This window comes from Scyliorhinus canicula, chromosome 17 (assembly GCF_902713615.1).
Source record: "Scyliorhinus canicula chromosome 17, sScyCan1.1, whole genome shotgun sequence".
NCBI classification, from domain to species: Eukaryota; Metazoa; Chordata; class Chondrichthyes; order Carcharhiniformes; family Scyliorhinidae; genus Scyliorhinus; species Scyliorhinus canicula.
In genome coordinates this window covers 64,220,415-64,235,878 of record NC_052162.1, presented here as the reverse complement: position 1 = coordinate 64,235,878, position 15,464 = coordinate 64,220,415, and the positions used below count along the sequence as shown (strand labels likewise).

At 44.8% G+C, this 15,464-nt stretch overlaps 1 protein-coding gene across 1 annotated transcript; it reads right to left on the bottom strand.

Moving 5' to 3' along the window:
* Positions 1–7,366: 7,366 nt before the first annotated feature.
* pin4 (protein (peptidylprolyl cis/trans isomerase) NIMA-interacting, 4 (parvulin)) lies at positions 7,367–15,444 on the bottom strand. The gene is made up of 4 exons (XM_038774458.1): positions 15,256–15,444; positions 11,497–11,564; positions 9,052–9,171; positions 7,367–7,856 (listed from the first exon to the last, which is right to left on the bottom strand). The coding sequence occupies exons 1-4, from the start codon at positions 15,287–15,289 to the stop codon at positions 7,698–7,700; spliced, it is 381 nt and encodes a 126-aa protein (XP_038630386.1). The 5' UTR covers positions 15,290–15,444; the 3' UTR covers positions 7,367–7,697.
* Between the last annotated feature and the right edge of the window lie 20 nt (positions 15,445–15,464).

The window sequence follows — 15,464 nt, the reverse complement described above, 5'->3', positions numbered from 1 at the left end:
GTATCACAATTTGTGAGAGCACAGGTGGATTGAATGCCTGTCGGGAACTTGGGCCATCGGAGGCGGAGAATCGCAGGTGCGGCCACTATAATATGCGAACAGTGTTTCAACTGCACGTGCTGTGCGTCGCATTGACACTGTTTTCAAGACGGAGAATTGTGATACAGCATCAAACCGGCGCCTGCCACAATTTTGGCGTCGGGAGCTATTCTCAGCCTGAACGAACATCCCGATTTCGGCTTCGGCTAATGGAGAATCCTGCACAAAGTCTTTGCTTAGATCACTAACTGTTGTAGTATGTTCCTCACCTCATACCTGACGCTGTAACTATTTTTCCTGCTGTCCTAAATCTACAAGCCTTCCATTTCAAAAAAGCGTGATTCGGTTTACTCTGTTTCATCCCTTCATCATTTTTTTTTTAAAATATAAATTTAGATTACCCAATAATTTTTTCCAATTAAGGGGCAATTTAGCGTGGCCAATCCACCTACTCTGCACATTTTTGGGTTGTGGGGGCGAAACCCACACAGACACGGGGAGAATATGCAAACTCCACACGGACAGTGACGCAGAGCCGGGATCGAACCTGGGACCTCAGCGCCGTGAGGCACTAGGCCACCGTGCTGCCTCCTTTATAATTTTTAAACACACCCACCCAATAATCCCATTATCTTTTCTACTTCCATTGAACAGTCCTAATTTTACAAAGATTTTTGCTGCATTATAGATTGGCATACGGCATCCAAAATTGAAACGTCGGGAACATATCTTCTACTGAATGTACAAATGTAAGAATGTGCAGTTATAGGCTATTTTATGAATCGCTGAACTAACCTCTCCACAGGAATGAGCCACGTTTCAAAGCTCAGACTAAGGATACAGAAAAAGGACCTAATGACAGAAGACCATAAGCATGAATCTCAGTCTTACCATTCACTAGTCAGTTATACAATAGGCTTCCATATGGGTTAAGTTTTATATTTTCAGAATGTCCTTTGACTAATTGGACACAAATGCAAGAACACCGAGATCAAGGTTGCAACAATTTTGGAGCTGATTTTAATTCTAAGTGAGTCCATGCATGTTTTTAAAATTTAAGGAATCAATCATTATATTAGATGAAGTCATTAAGAAGAGAAATAATAATAATCTTTATTGTCACAAGTAGGCTTACATTAACACTGCAATGAAGTTACTGTGAAAACCTCCTAGCCGCCACATGTTTTATAATTCAGAATGTCCGAATTACCTATCAGAACATCTTTTGAGACTTGTGGGAGGAAACTGGAGTACCCGCAGGAAACCCATACAGACATGGGGAGAATGTGCAGACTCCGCAGACAGTGACCCAAGCCGGGAATCAAACCTGGGACCCTGGCGCTGTGAAGAAACAGTGCTAACCACTGTGCTACCGTGTCGCTGGTACATGTTATAGTTTTAAAATTCAGTTTAGGTTGTAATACAATAAGCCCTCACTTAAAGTTGCAACTTCCATGTGAAACAACTTAGATTTTCCCATCACAGCCAATGTAAAAGCTGTTACACGATTCTATAAGATATTTCTCATCAGAAAAAAACCAAAGCGTTATACCCTGTATGTTATACCGTACATTTCTATGTTGGGAAAATTAAATAACATTTTTAAAATATTTAAAATAGAAAACAAATATGCTCACTCTATTTACCTCCTGCTGGCTGCTTACCTGCTCACTGCACCTCCCACTCCTTGGCTCTTATTGAAAGGAGGATCTTATTAAAACATACAAGATACTGAGAGGCCTAGATAAGAGTGCACGTGGAGAGGATGTTTCCAAGGTCACAGCCACAGACTGAAGGGATGATCTTTTAAAATTGAAATGAGGAATTTTTTTCAGGGAGAGGGTGGTGAATCTGGAACTTTTTGCCGCAGAAGGCTGTGTGTCCAAATCACAGTGCCTTTAAGAGAGAGATATGGGTGGGACGGCGACGCAGCGGTTAGCACTGCTGTCTCACGGTGCCGAGGACCTGGATTCAATCCCGGCCTCGGATAACTATCCGTGTGGAGTTTGCACATTTTCTCCGTGTCTGCGTGGGTCTCCCCCACCACCCAAAAATATGTGCAGGTTAGTAAATTGGCCATGTTAAATTGCCCCTTAATTGGAAAAAAAATTGGGTACTCTATATAAAAAGATAGGTTATTGTTTAATAAGGAGATCGGGTTATGAGGAGCAGCGCCGGCCCTAGGGTTGCTGGCGCCCCGGGCAAGCTGAACTTCGGCGCCCTTGGGGGGGGTGGGTCGAGGGGGTGGGGCTGAGGAGGGGCGGGGCCGAGGAGGGACGGGGGCAGGGCCGAGGAGGGACGGGGGGCGGGGCCGAGGGCGGGGCGGACCCGAGGGCGGGGTGGGGGGGCGGACCCGAGGGCGGGGTGGGGGGGCGGACCCGAGGGCGGGGTGGACCTGAGTGAGGGGGGGCGGGTTGGCGGACCGAGGGGGGGCCTGCCCTGGGGGAGGGCGGGCCCGCCCTGGGGGAGGGCGGCCACCGCGCATGCGCTGGTTGGCACCGGCTCAACTGCGCATGCGCGGGACCCGAGTCTCTGGCGCCCCCTAGCACATGGCGCCCCGGGCGACTGCCCGAGTTGCCGGTGCCTTGAGCCGGCCCTGATGAGGAGAATGGGGTTGAGAAACATATCAGCCATGATTGAATGGTGGAGCAGATTCAATGGGCCGAATGCCCCAATTCTGCTCCTATGTCTTATGACCATCTCCATCAAGAGAATGTAACTATCCTCCACACCCCCCTCCCCCCCCCCCCCCCCCCCCCCCCCTCCATGAGATTCAATGGCATTAATATCAGTAAACAACTGCTCCACTGTCAATATCGTTGACCAGGAGCTGAACTGGACTTCTACTATAAATAGTGGCTAGAAGAGCAGGTTAGAGGCAGAGAAATCTGTAGACAGTAACTCACCTCCTGCCTGATCAAAGTCTGTCCACCATCTACAAGGCACAATTAAATCAGGAGTGGAATGGAATAATCTCCCCTTGCTTGAGTAAGCGTGGTTCCAACAATACTCAAGAAACTCACTATCATCCAGGACAAAGCAATGTTTGATTGTCACCCCTCCATCACCTTAGACTTGCACTCCGTCCACCACTGACTCACAGTGGCAGCAGTAAATACCATCTATACGATGCAATGTAGCAACTCACTCAAGTCTCCTTCGACAACACAGTCCAAAGTTGCAATCTCTGCCGACAAGGCCAGCAGATAAATGGGAACACCACCACCTGTAAGTTCCCCTCCACGCCATCATCATCCTGAGTTGGAACTATATTGTCATATCCTCATTCACACGGTCAAAATCTTGGACCTCCCCCCTAGTAGCACTGTGGGTTTACTTACACCACTTGTACATACCTATACCACATGGATTGCAGCGGTTCAAGAAAGCGGCTGATGATCACCTCACGGGTAATTAGGGATTGGTACAATGCCCACGTACCATGACATTTTTTTAAGAGGTCTTCCTTTTTTCTCGGGACTTGTTTCTGTTGCTTTTGGCTGTCAACTCTCTAGGGTGGGATTTCCTATCTCCATTAAGGTCGTCGAGCCTGCCCTGAGCATGCTATCGCTGTAGGGCAATCTTTAGACTTATTTTTGGGGGGATGCACCAATTGCAGGGTGGGGAAGAATGCATCTTCCTGTAAAATTCAGCCCTTCATGACATTTGTGGGCAACAGTGCCTTACCTAAGAAGACAATAAAATGATGATACAGTGAAGCTAACAAATAATTAATTCTCTTCTGGTTTCTCCCCTTTCACCATTGAGATGTATTACAGATTTACATCTCTTCATCTGAAGATGTATCTTGGGCAGGATTTTCCTGTCTTCGATGCCGTTCAGCCGGAGAATCCACGTTGGCACAGAAATCGGGTGCAGCGCTGCTTTTGCGATGTGGCGTGGGTCTGTCATGCTATTTTTTGTCGGGAACTCGGCGTGGTGGCTCCGGACTGAGTCCAGCGCCGTGCAGTCGGGCTTTGGCAAGGGCTGGGGGCACTGGTGGGGGGTGGTACACCTGGCCAAAGGGGGGGGGCACTATTTGGCAAGACGGGTCCGCGCGCAGCCACGGACCCGGCCATATCGGCAGCTAGAGCCAGGAGCTCTACGCCGCATGCCTGCTAGCCCCCCACCACACGTGGCATCGATGGCCGTTTTGCACAGATTTTTCGGTCGTAAAAGGCCACCGTTCCCACCCAGGTGTCAGCACTTAGTCTCAGAATCGGAGATCCAGCCCCTTGTCTCTGCACCCAACGTATTGGCAAGAGATGCAAAACTTGTCATTTCAAAAATTGTATTTGATAAAGCTATTTATGATCATGAGAAGTCTGGACAGAATAGATGGGGAATAACTCGTGAAAGGATTGAGAACGAGAAGGCACAGATTTAAAATAATTGGCAGGAGGGGCAAGCGCAATACAAGATAAAAGATTTTTAATTCAATGTGTGGTAAGATCTGCTAGAGCAGTGTTCGTCAAACTTTTTTTCCGGGGACCCATTTTTACCAACTGGCCAACCTTCGGGACCCAAACTGGCCGACCAGCACGACCCACCATTTTCTCTTACCTTGATTGCTGCTGACAAAATTGGAGGAAATGGTTTTGGGTCCCTTTGGCCCTTGTACACACCCCTCCAATGAAACCTGTTGGATGAAGGTGGAGCCTTCTGGAGTCGGAAAGTATGGAGTCTCCATCTGTCCAAAGTTCTGAATTTTTTCCTGTAAAATTTTTAATCAAATAAACCCCCCCCCCGAACTTGTAAAAAAAAAGCATGAAAATGAAAAAATAAAAATTAAATGAATAAAATCGGCCCTGAACTTGTAAAACAAAAAGCTGTAACCATTAAAAAAAAGCGACTGCACTGCGCATGCATACCCGATCATCGGCACGCATGCGCAGTTTTGCGCATGCGCGCAGATGATCCGGCATGTATGCGCAGTGCAGCAGCATTTTTTTTTACATGTTTGCAGCCGGCGTTATTAACAGCCAGCTGCTGCGCGCAGATTTGCACAATCGGGTGCGCCGTGACGGATGGCTCCGCAACCCTCCCGACACCCGCCTGCGGGTCGCGCCACCGAGTTTGACAATGCCTGTGCTAGGGTGGAAGTAGATTCAATTGAAACATTCAAGAAGGAATTAGGCTGATATCTAAAAAGGAAGAATGTGCAGCGTTACAAGGAAATGGGAGAATGGCACTAGATAAATTTGGGATGCTGTGACGGACAATGTGTCCATAAAATGTAAAGTTGTGACGATCTTGTCGATGCAAGCAGGCGTTGGCGGCCTGGTTGACTGGGGAAGCCGACTCCAGAGCACGAGGGATGTTTGTACTGTAATGGTGTCCTGTTTCTTGTGTACAGGACACATCTGGGCAATGTTCCACATTGTCGGGCATATGCCAGTGTCTCTTTCCTGTTGGTTTATTTTGTGTAGCTGTCCTGATGAGTGCAAATGAAAAACTTTAATAGTAAGTAATCACGTTTTTCAGCAATATATTGTACCTGTTGGATGGGATCAGTTTCTACAGATCCTCATTCTCTATTTCACCTGGTTGTCCTCAGTACATTAAATGGTCACCCAAACTTGTTTGGATCCTTCAATTTTCCAGAGTGTGACCAAGGTCTGAGCAAATAGTCCAGTCTCCAACTCGCTCTCCAGCTCAATGACTGTAAGCGTGAGAAATCTGTTACTTCACAGTGGCAGGGTCCCAGGTTCGGTTCCCGGCTTGGGTCACTGTGCGGATTCTGCACGTTCTTCCCGTGGTTGCGTGGGTTTCCTCGGGCTGCTCCGGTTGCCTCCCACAAGTCCCAAAAGACGTGCTGTTAGGTGAATTGGACATTCTGAATTTTCCGTGTACCTGAACAGACGCCGGAATGTGGCAACTAGGGGGTTTTCACAGTAACTTTATTGCAGTGTTAATGTAAACCTTCTTGTGACACTAAGAAAGATTATTATTATATGTTTTCACTCAGGAAGTCTTGCTATCCACAAACTGCAATCTTGACAAACTGTACTAGATGGAAATATCTATTCTTTTAGTTTTTAGGCCATTTACCTGTTTAGCAAACAGGTAAACAGACTGGTAAAAGCACAAATCGAATAACTGTAACTGACATGCAACACTCCCCACTCTGTGCTCACTATAACACTGTCTAGTGTTTGTTGTTTGGCTCCCAATAGCCTCTGCTGCTTCTGATGGTGTTTGTGTACTGTTTAAATCTGCTGCTCGGATAAACTATTGAGGCTGGATTTCCGAGCTGAATGGATGCTCCTGGAAACATGATCCACTCAATTTATTTATTTTTAAAATTTAGAGTATCCAATTAAGGGGCAATTTAGCATGTTCAATCCACCTACCCTGCACATCTTTTGGTTATGGGGCGGAACCCACGCAAACATGGGGAGAATGTGATGATCCACTCAATTAACATGGCAATCTGCAGTCACAGATTGCAACAGAAATCTTTTTATCGTTATACACCTTTTGAGCCTCATCAGTCAGCTTCCAGGTCACAATAAATACCCCCCATTCATGCAATCGCACATGGCGTTGTGGACCCGAGTTCAATCCCAGGCCCGGGTCACTGATCGTGTGGTGTTTGCACGTTCTCCCTGTGTCTGCGTGGGTCTCACCCCCACAACCCAAAGATGTGGATTGGCCGTGCTAAATTGCCCATTAATTAAAAAAGTTTTAAAAAGAATATTCACGCAATCGCTGACAGCTGATTGGCTGTTGCACTTTTAAAAATTCTAATGAGGAGAAATTAGTTCACATGGTGCCTGCCCTTGTGTGGGCTTACCTCAATTCCCTGGGAGTGAGCACAGCGACCATTGCCTGTGAGAATTTCCTCATTGTTTTCAATGAAGAATACTGTGCAGCGCTTGGAAGTACGTTTGTTCCCCTAAATGTTAAGACTAAATTTTAGGCCGACTACTTACCAAATTCAAAACTTCCCGGTAAACGGTATTACAATGCAATACCGTTGCAATCTGTGATTAGGTTCTGTGCTCAGCTGCAAGACATTTTAATTGGTGTAATTAAATTGAAAATGTGCACTATTAAAATGCATGGTTGGCCATGATGACTGTTCAAGAGGTCGTATAACTGCCTTAACTGAGACGAGGTAACTGGTAACTCAGAATAGATTTGTCGATTAAACCTGTGGCCTTCCTCTTCTGTGTAGTTCTATATTACAGAGTGGTCAGTTACTCACAGGTAGTGGAAAGAGTACCAAAACCATTTTTGTAGATTTTCATCTCATAAAACCAGGACTGACAATAAATTCTAAAAATCGTAGATTAAACTTTAAATAAAATTTACAGTGCAGGAATTGTGTTCAACATTATACCGTTTATCTTGATATGTTCCACCAACAAGTCAAATTAAATAGTACAAACTTGCAATGGTTTTTCTCTGAATGAAAAGTCACGGTATATCATAGCCACTTTTGCACGAGGGCTAGGATATCAAAAAAAAGAGTAATTCCTTATCCATCCATGTGTTTCTTTACAGACAGTGAAAATAATACTACTGGAGCCCTGAAAGCAGGCTGTTAGTTTATTCTTTGTTGTAATTGGTCTGGGTCTGCAGAAAGAAGGGAAAATGATTCCATTTCTATTCAAAAAGTATGGTTTTACTGAGAACTGAAAATAAATAAAATGTTATTTTTTTCCCTCAACCATGATGATATGATAGCCAAATTTAGTTTTGACAGGGGGGTCAGTATAAATAGGTTTGTCTGTTGTGCTGTTGGACAGAGCAAAAGCAGCTTCCTGGAAGGGTCCCACCATTGAACCTCTGGTCATCCATCCCAGATCGCCCTAAGATGGAAAACAATCATTTTCAATTTATTTGATAAGTGTACAACAAAAAACCTTTTGTGTATATGTGCATTTGTTGATTAATTGTGTTTAAGTCTTGCAGGCAAAGTTACACAAATAGCCTAACCCCAACTTTTAACTCAACTGTATTTGCTGGCCAAATAATACACAGAATGTTAAATCACGGACAGGGAATGGTATGAGGGGTGCCCGCATCCAGGGGTGGTTGTTGGATGGGATGTCGGCTTTCACAACATGTTTTGAATCTAGTGCTATTGCATTTGTGCAGTTTAACACATTATCATATCAGAATGTCACCATTGGGAATTGAGAAAATATGACCGCACAGTCCATCCAGACAAGTTTGTAGGATGACATTCAATGATAATATTTCAACAAATGAACCCAGTCGAGTAAAAACATTCTTCAGTTCTTCACTGAAAGAATGTGCATTTCACCAATCTGACCAAAACATGTAACCAGTGACTGTATAACTCTGAACAACTCAGCAGTTTGTAGTGAATACATATCTGCTCATGCAATGGCATTTATGAACACTGCCAACATGGCCCAAGGTATCGCTTCTCGGCCTTCTGGCTAAGATGAGCGTAAAGTCAGGTGTATGCCTGGATCTGGTATGTCTCTCTTGTGGGGACCATGAATTGGATTCAAATTGAATTAGATTTTGGAGCAGGCAAGGAGCTGGATTAGGGGTTTGCCCCTGTCCACACTCTGAGCTCTGGCTTTGTAACTCTGATAGTGCAATTTAAAAAAAAACATGGCCCAAGGTGAAAGTGAAAGTTGCCATAGTTCCTGCTCTCTCCTATGAGATTACGAGCCGACTGATGGTGATTTAACCTGCGGGTCACCACGCCTCTGGCGACGGGCAAGATTGAGAAGATAGGGCATTCAAGGATAACCTCAGCAGATACAGGAATTGCCAAAGATAATGATGTTGTGAATCTAGATGTCTACACTTCAATGAACAAGTCAATGCTGAAATGTTCCTAGAGTAATTTTTTATCATGAAATTATATAGGTTCAATGAAATGACAGAGGAAGCAGCGAAAAGCAGATAAAAATTGAAGCCATATTGCATTTAGTAACAAGCAGTTTGACAATTGCACCAAGTATTACTGCTAAAAATCAGATGTATTATGGTAACTATTTCCACATGTTTTCAGTTTCTACTTACTCCTTGTCTGGCTTTGTCTTCACTGTATTGGCTCGCCACTTCATTAAATTTCATCCCAGACTTCAACTTCTCCATAGCTTCCATGATTTTACTGTGTTTTTCACAGAGAATGTGCCTCACCTGCAAATGTGTTCAGGATGTCAAATAGAACATAGAACATAGAACAGTACAGCACAGAACAGGCCCTTCGGCCCTCAATGTTGTGCCGAGCCATGATCATCCTACTCAAACCCACGTATCCACCCTATACCCGTAACCCAACAACCCCCCTTTAACCTTACTTTTTGTAGGACACTACGGGCAATTTAGCATGGCCAATCCACCTAACCCGCACATCTTTGGACTGTGGGAGGAAACCGGAGCACCCGGAGGAAACCCACGCACACAGGGGGAGGACGTGCAGACTCCACACAGACAGTGACCCAGCCGGGAATCGAACCTGGGACCCTGGAGCTGTGAAGCATTTATGCTAACCACCATGCTACCCTGCTGCCCTGATGTCGCTCATTAGGATTTTTATGAAACATGTGTGAATTTTTAAACAAGGAAAAAAAATTGAAACTAGAACTGATGGGATAGTGCTCAAATCCTGGATTGGACTTGAGCCTACAAACTTTGACTCAGGGCTGAGAGTATTATGACTGGGCTTCATAGAAGCTTGGATCAAACAAAATATTTGACCGCAAGATGCAGAAAAACATGCAAGAATCTTCTCCACTTCATTTTCCATTAGGATCACCCTGAGCTGCACTGTGTGACCAATAAGTTACACAGATACCTAGTTTCATAGAAACCATAGAATCCTTATAGTGCAGGAAGCCGTTCAGCCCAACGAGTCTGCACCGACCCTCCAAAAGAGCACTTTACCTAGGCCCACTCTATTCCTTTAACCCCATAATGCCATCTAACCTGCACATCTTTGGACTGGGAGGAAACCAGAGCACCCTGAGGAAACCCACGCAGACACAGGGAAAATGTGCAAACTCCACACAGTCACCCAAGGCTAAAATCAAATCCAGGTCCCTGGCTTTGCTCAACTTGTTTGACATCAGCTTAGCTATTCTAATTAAATGGTAGTAAATAGTTTAAATTTACAATTTCCAATCAAGAGTATTTTCACACTAACGTATTACACTATTAAGTACATTAATATAATTTACCCTTGATCTTTCAAAATTGCTCTTTTATTTTTTTATTCATTCATGTGATGTGCCAGCATTTATTGCCCATCCCTTGAGGGGCAGTTAACAGTCAACCACAATGCTGTAGGTCTGGAGGCCAGACTGGGTAAGGATGGCAGATTTCCTTCCCTAAAGGACATTAGTGAACCAGATGGGTTTTATGACAGTCAACAATGGTTTCATGATCATCATTGGACTTTTAATTCCAGATTTTTATTGAATTCAAATTTCACAATCTGCAATGGCGAGATTTGAACCTGGGTCCGCAAAGCATTACTCTGGGTCTCTGGTTTACTAGCCCAGTGACAATACCACTACCTCCCTGTTTAATTATCTAGTAATTTCAACTATGCAACATAAACAACATATGAAAGTGTGAATTTAGTGCTCACAAATTGAAATTATTAGATATTTCTATCGAAAGCAGATTGTGCTATCTTATTGCAATAATGCTAGTTTAGCTCACTGAGCTAAATCGCTGGCTTTTCAAGCAGGCCAGCAGCACGGTTCAATTCCCGTACCAGCCTCCCCGGACAGGCGCCAGAATGTGGCGACTAGGGGCTTTTCACAGTAACTTCATTGAAGCCTACTCGTGACAATAAGCGATTTTCATTTCATTTCATTTCATGTAAGATAATGCATATATTTATACAAGAGCTCCCACGTCAAAGGATTTTACATAATAGTACATAAACCACTCTTTGTAAAACTATATTGCAGTCAAAAAGAGGAACTAATCTGACAAAAGCACCCATATTAATTACTTTTTATATTGGTACTGGTTAAGAGAATAATCTTTGCTGGATATCAGGGCAGTTTTCCACTCTTCCTCAATTTTAAAAATTGGATCTTCAACATTCACTCAAAGCACCATGAAAATCAGGTTCGAATTTGATGTTTGATCCCTCACCTGCACTGGAATATTTGTCTAGATCATACATTTATTCCTTTTTAAAATTTTGTTTTTAAAAATATATTTATATATTTACCTAATTCTTCTTTTTGTCCAATTAAGGGGCAATTTAGCATGGCCAATCCACCTACCCTGTTGTGGAGCAGACACTGGGAGAAGGTGCAAACTCCACACGGACAGTGATCTGGGGCCGGGACCGAACCCGGGTCCTCAGCGCTGTGAGGCAGCAGTGTTAACCACTGTGCCACCGTGCGCCTATACGTTTATTCCTATGTGACTTTTGAACCAATAGCCTGTAATTCAAAGGTTAGGGTATTATAAAAGAAGCTAGTTGATACTCTGATTACTTACCTTCACTGCATTACCTCCTTTGGACCCTTTATCTTTCTTATCAGTATTATCACCACCAGCTGCGCCACCTTAAATATACAAAAATCAAATATGTTTCTTTGTCTTCAAAGTATTGCATTGGTAATTCATCATTCACAGGAATTCAGCAAATGGTTGCATGATCCAGAGGTACAGCCGTACTGTTTTTTTAAGTTTTAGACTATTAATGAGTTAAAGTTTGATTCCCCAAAGAATAAGCAATAATAACTTGTTAGTTTATCTCTTTTGAAAAATAAATTGAAAGTACCCAATTCTCTTTTTTTTTTCAATTAAGGGGCAATTTAGCATGGCCAATCCACTTATGCTGCACATCTTTGGGTTGTGGGGATGAGACCCATGTAGACACGGGGAGAATGAGACATGGGGTGGCACGTAGCACAGTAGTTAGCACTGTTGTTTCACAGCGCCAGGGCCCCTGAGCTTGATTCCTGGCTTGGGTCAATGTCTGTGCAGAGTCTGCATGTTCTCCCCGTGCCTGGGTGGGTTTCCTCTGAGTGCTCCAGTTTCCTCCCACAAATCCCAAAAGATGGGCTTGTTAGATAAATTGGACATTCTGAATTCTCCCTCAGTGTACCCTAACAGGCACCGTAGTGTGGTGACAAGGGGATTTTCACAGTAACTTCACTGCAGTGTTAATGTAAGCCTTCTTGTGACACTAATAAAGATTATTCTTATTCTTATGTGCAAACTCCAAATGGACAGTGAAAGTCTATCTCAACAACAGAAAAATGCCTCATTGATATTATGTCCATATATGTCGATGGACGTTAGTTGCTTGGTATTGGGCTTCCTTTTACGCTCCAAACACAGAAATAAAAAGTTTGAGACACAAATTCAGGCTGTCATTCAGGTCTTTAAACAAAACTGTAAAAGCAAACCTTCACAAGACTTGTAAGGAGGATTCAAGAGGGTAGTGAGGAATTATTTTGTTTAAGCCAAGCAAAATGCCCCACTGATATAAAGAAGCATAGCATGTTCATTTATTTTGAATTATAACATGAGGACAAGTTGCACTGATTGAATTAAGTGAACTTGAACATAATTGTTGTGTTCCCTTGATGTGAAATAAAACACGTAATAATTTATATCTGGCAAGATGCTTTCTGAGTCGACCTTCAAAAACACTGGATGGAGATTTGTGCAATGTACGTGAATGTCCAGTTGAAAGCGGTAAAGGGTGTTGATGTGACAACCTGTATTACACTGTGATATAAGTAATTATAGGTGTACATGGGTTTACTCCAGCACTTAAAGGACACTCCATTTATTCTTCCAATGTATGATTGGATTGGTTTATTGTCACATGTACTGAGGTACAGTGAAAAGTTGTTCTGTGTGCTGCTCAAATAGATCATTCTGTACATGAAAAGAAAATATAGGGCAAAATAAAGTACATAATGTAAATACATAGACACCGGCATCGTGTAAAGACGTGTGAAGAGATCAGGTCAGTCCATAAGAGGGTCGTTTAGGTGTCTAGTGACAGCAGGGAAGTGTGCCCAGGCAACTGCAAGGGGCCACAAAACTGAACACCCATTTTGCTCCAATATGTGCATTGTCTGACAGCAAGTGTTCAGAAGTCATACCTTGACCAGGTTTCCCCCCTCCTAAATCCAAGGGCACATGAACTAATCAAATCATCCACACCAGTGCAAAATCAGGCCAAGGAAGAAATGTGCAAACTTTGACATATCCAACTAGGTAGCACATCATTTTGCATCACAGAAAAGTAATCTGGCGCATGCTCATTTTTAAATGAAAAATACAAATATATTACATCAAGGGCTGCAGTGTACAGCCCCTAAAATAAGATCCACCATTTTTAAAGTAACCATTTTCGTTGTGAATGTGGATAAAACATAATATGTTGGTTAGATTTGGACATATAGGGCATGATTCTCTGGTTGCATTGCGCTCAACTGAGAGCACTACCCGGCTGGAGAATCCGGGGAGAGACCCCCAAGGGCTTCCCGGCAGCCTCCATGCCTCATGGGATTCACCCAAGAACTGAGAAGCATCGGAATCGGAACTCTGCCCAAAACAGATGGGACCAAACGGCTCACGCTGAAGTAGTTCTTAAACCTACTTAAGGCCTACCTACCCAGGATTTACCGGTCTCCCTCGATTCACCGGCCCCAGGGGGCTGCAGCCGGGCACTGATCATTGCTGGTCCACAAGTACATGAACAAGGCAGGACGGCATTGGAGGGCTTCCCGGGATGTGAAATGGGATGCCAGGGTTAGTGCACTGTGAACCTCTGGAATGTGGGCACCGTGGCACTGCCAAGCTGGCAGGAGCACTCCCCAGATACTAAGATGGCATTGCAAGGGTGCCTGAGGGGGCCCATGCCAATGAAAGGGGGGGGGGGGGGGGGGGGGGGGAGGTTTGAAGGGTGGGGGTGTGCAGGGTAGGTAAGTAGGGAGAATGGGGTCCTGGAAGGGGAGAGGGTGCTGTAAGGGGCCAAGGGGGAGGGACCCCAGAAGGGGTGTCCTCACTTGGAGGTGTGGGGTAGTGCCCATATCATAGATTATCATAGAATATACAGGGCAGAAGGAGGCCATTCGGTCCATCGAGTCTGCACCGGCTCTTGGAACGAGCACCCTACTCAAGGTCAACACCTCCACCCTAGCCCCATAACCCAGTAACCCCACCCAACACTAAGGGCAATTTATCATGGCCAATCCACCTAACCTGCACATCTTTGGACTGTGGGAGGAAACCGGAGCACCCGGAGGAAACCAACGCACACACGGGGAGGATGTGCAGACTCCGCACAGACAGTGACCCAAGCCGGAATCAAACCTGGGACCCTGGAGCTGTGAAGCAATTGTGCTATCCACAAGGCTACCGTGCTGTACATATGTGTGTGGGGGAGAGGGGGGGGGGGGTGACATTTCCCATGTGTGGGGGACCCACAAGCTCACTTGAGATTGGGCACTTTCAAAATGGCGACCCGATCTCTGAGTTTAGTTCCCCAATGCTGAAAAAAATTCTAAGTGTGGGCTAAACTGGTGAGAAACTCCCTTGGGCCCAAAGGATGACTAGGGGGGTGGATTCTCTGGTCCGCCAGTCGTGTTTTTCGGTGCGGCGTGCCACCACCGGCAGTGGGATTCTCCGTTCCTGCAGAAGGCCGAAGGAATTTCACATTATGGCCACCCCATGCCGTCGGGACGGGTGCGGGTGCCCTCCTGGCGGACCAGGGGATCCTGCTGCAGTGAATTCCACTGTGTCATTGGATAACGGTGGGAAACTCGCTGGCAGGGCCGGTAGAAAACTCCCTGAACAACCCGGCACAAATGAACTTAGAAATTGTACAGGTGAATTGCGCCCACATTTTCCCCTCGGCATACTAGCTGTTGAAAATCAGCAATCCTGACCATGCGGTCACCTAGAAGCAATTTCAGTCAGTATTTGCACTCACAACCAGCAAGAATTATATAAAAGCCATTTAATTAATAGCCATTATCACCAGACACTCTCATCTGGGCCACGCTTAAGGCCAACCTCAATTGTAGACATTTGTTGATCAATCTCTTACTCTTTTATTACTCAATATCCAGCTCTGTATTTTACAGGAGCACCCCAAATACAAGCTTTTTTTGGTAAGGGTGAGGTTGAAAAACAGCAAACGATCCTCTTCCAGCCATATTTTCACAAGCAATAACATTTAACTTGAATCCGAATACTGATACGATGAGACAAAGTTAAAACCAAACACACCTTTCCCACTCTTAGACTTCCCTTTAGGAGGCATGTTGCCCTGGAGAGAGAGAGAGAGCCAGACACCAGCCGCTTGACACAATTCCTGCAGAACACAAGCTGCCAAGTAACCTGACGGGCTATTTCATTTATTACCCCACACGGGTGCGATATCGAGGTGTTCACCTTTTTCTGGGGGGGGGGGGGGGGGGGGGGGTATATGGTGGATG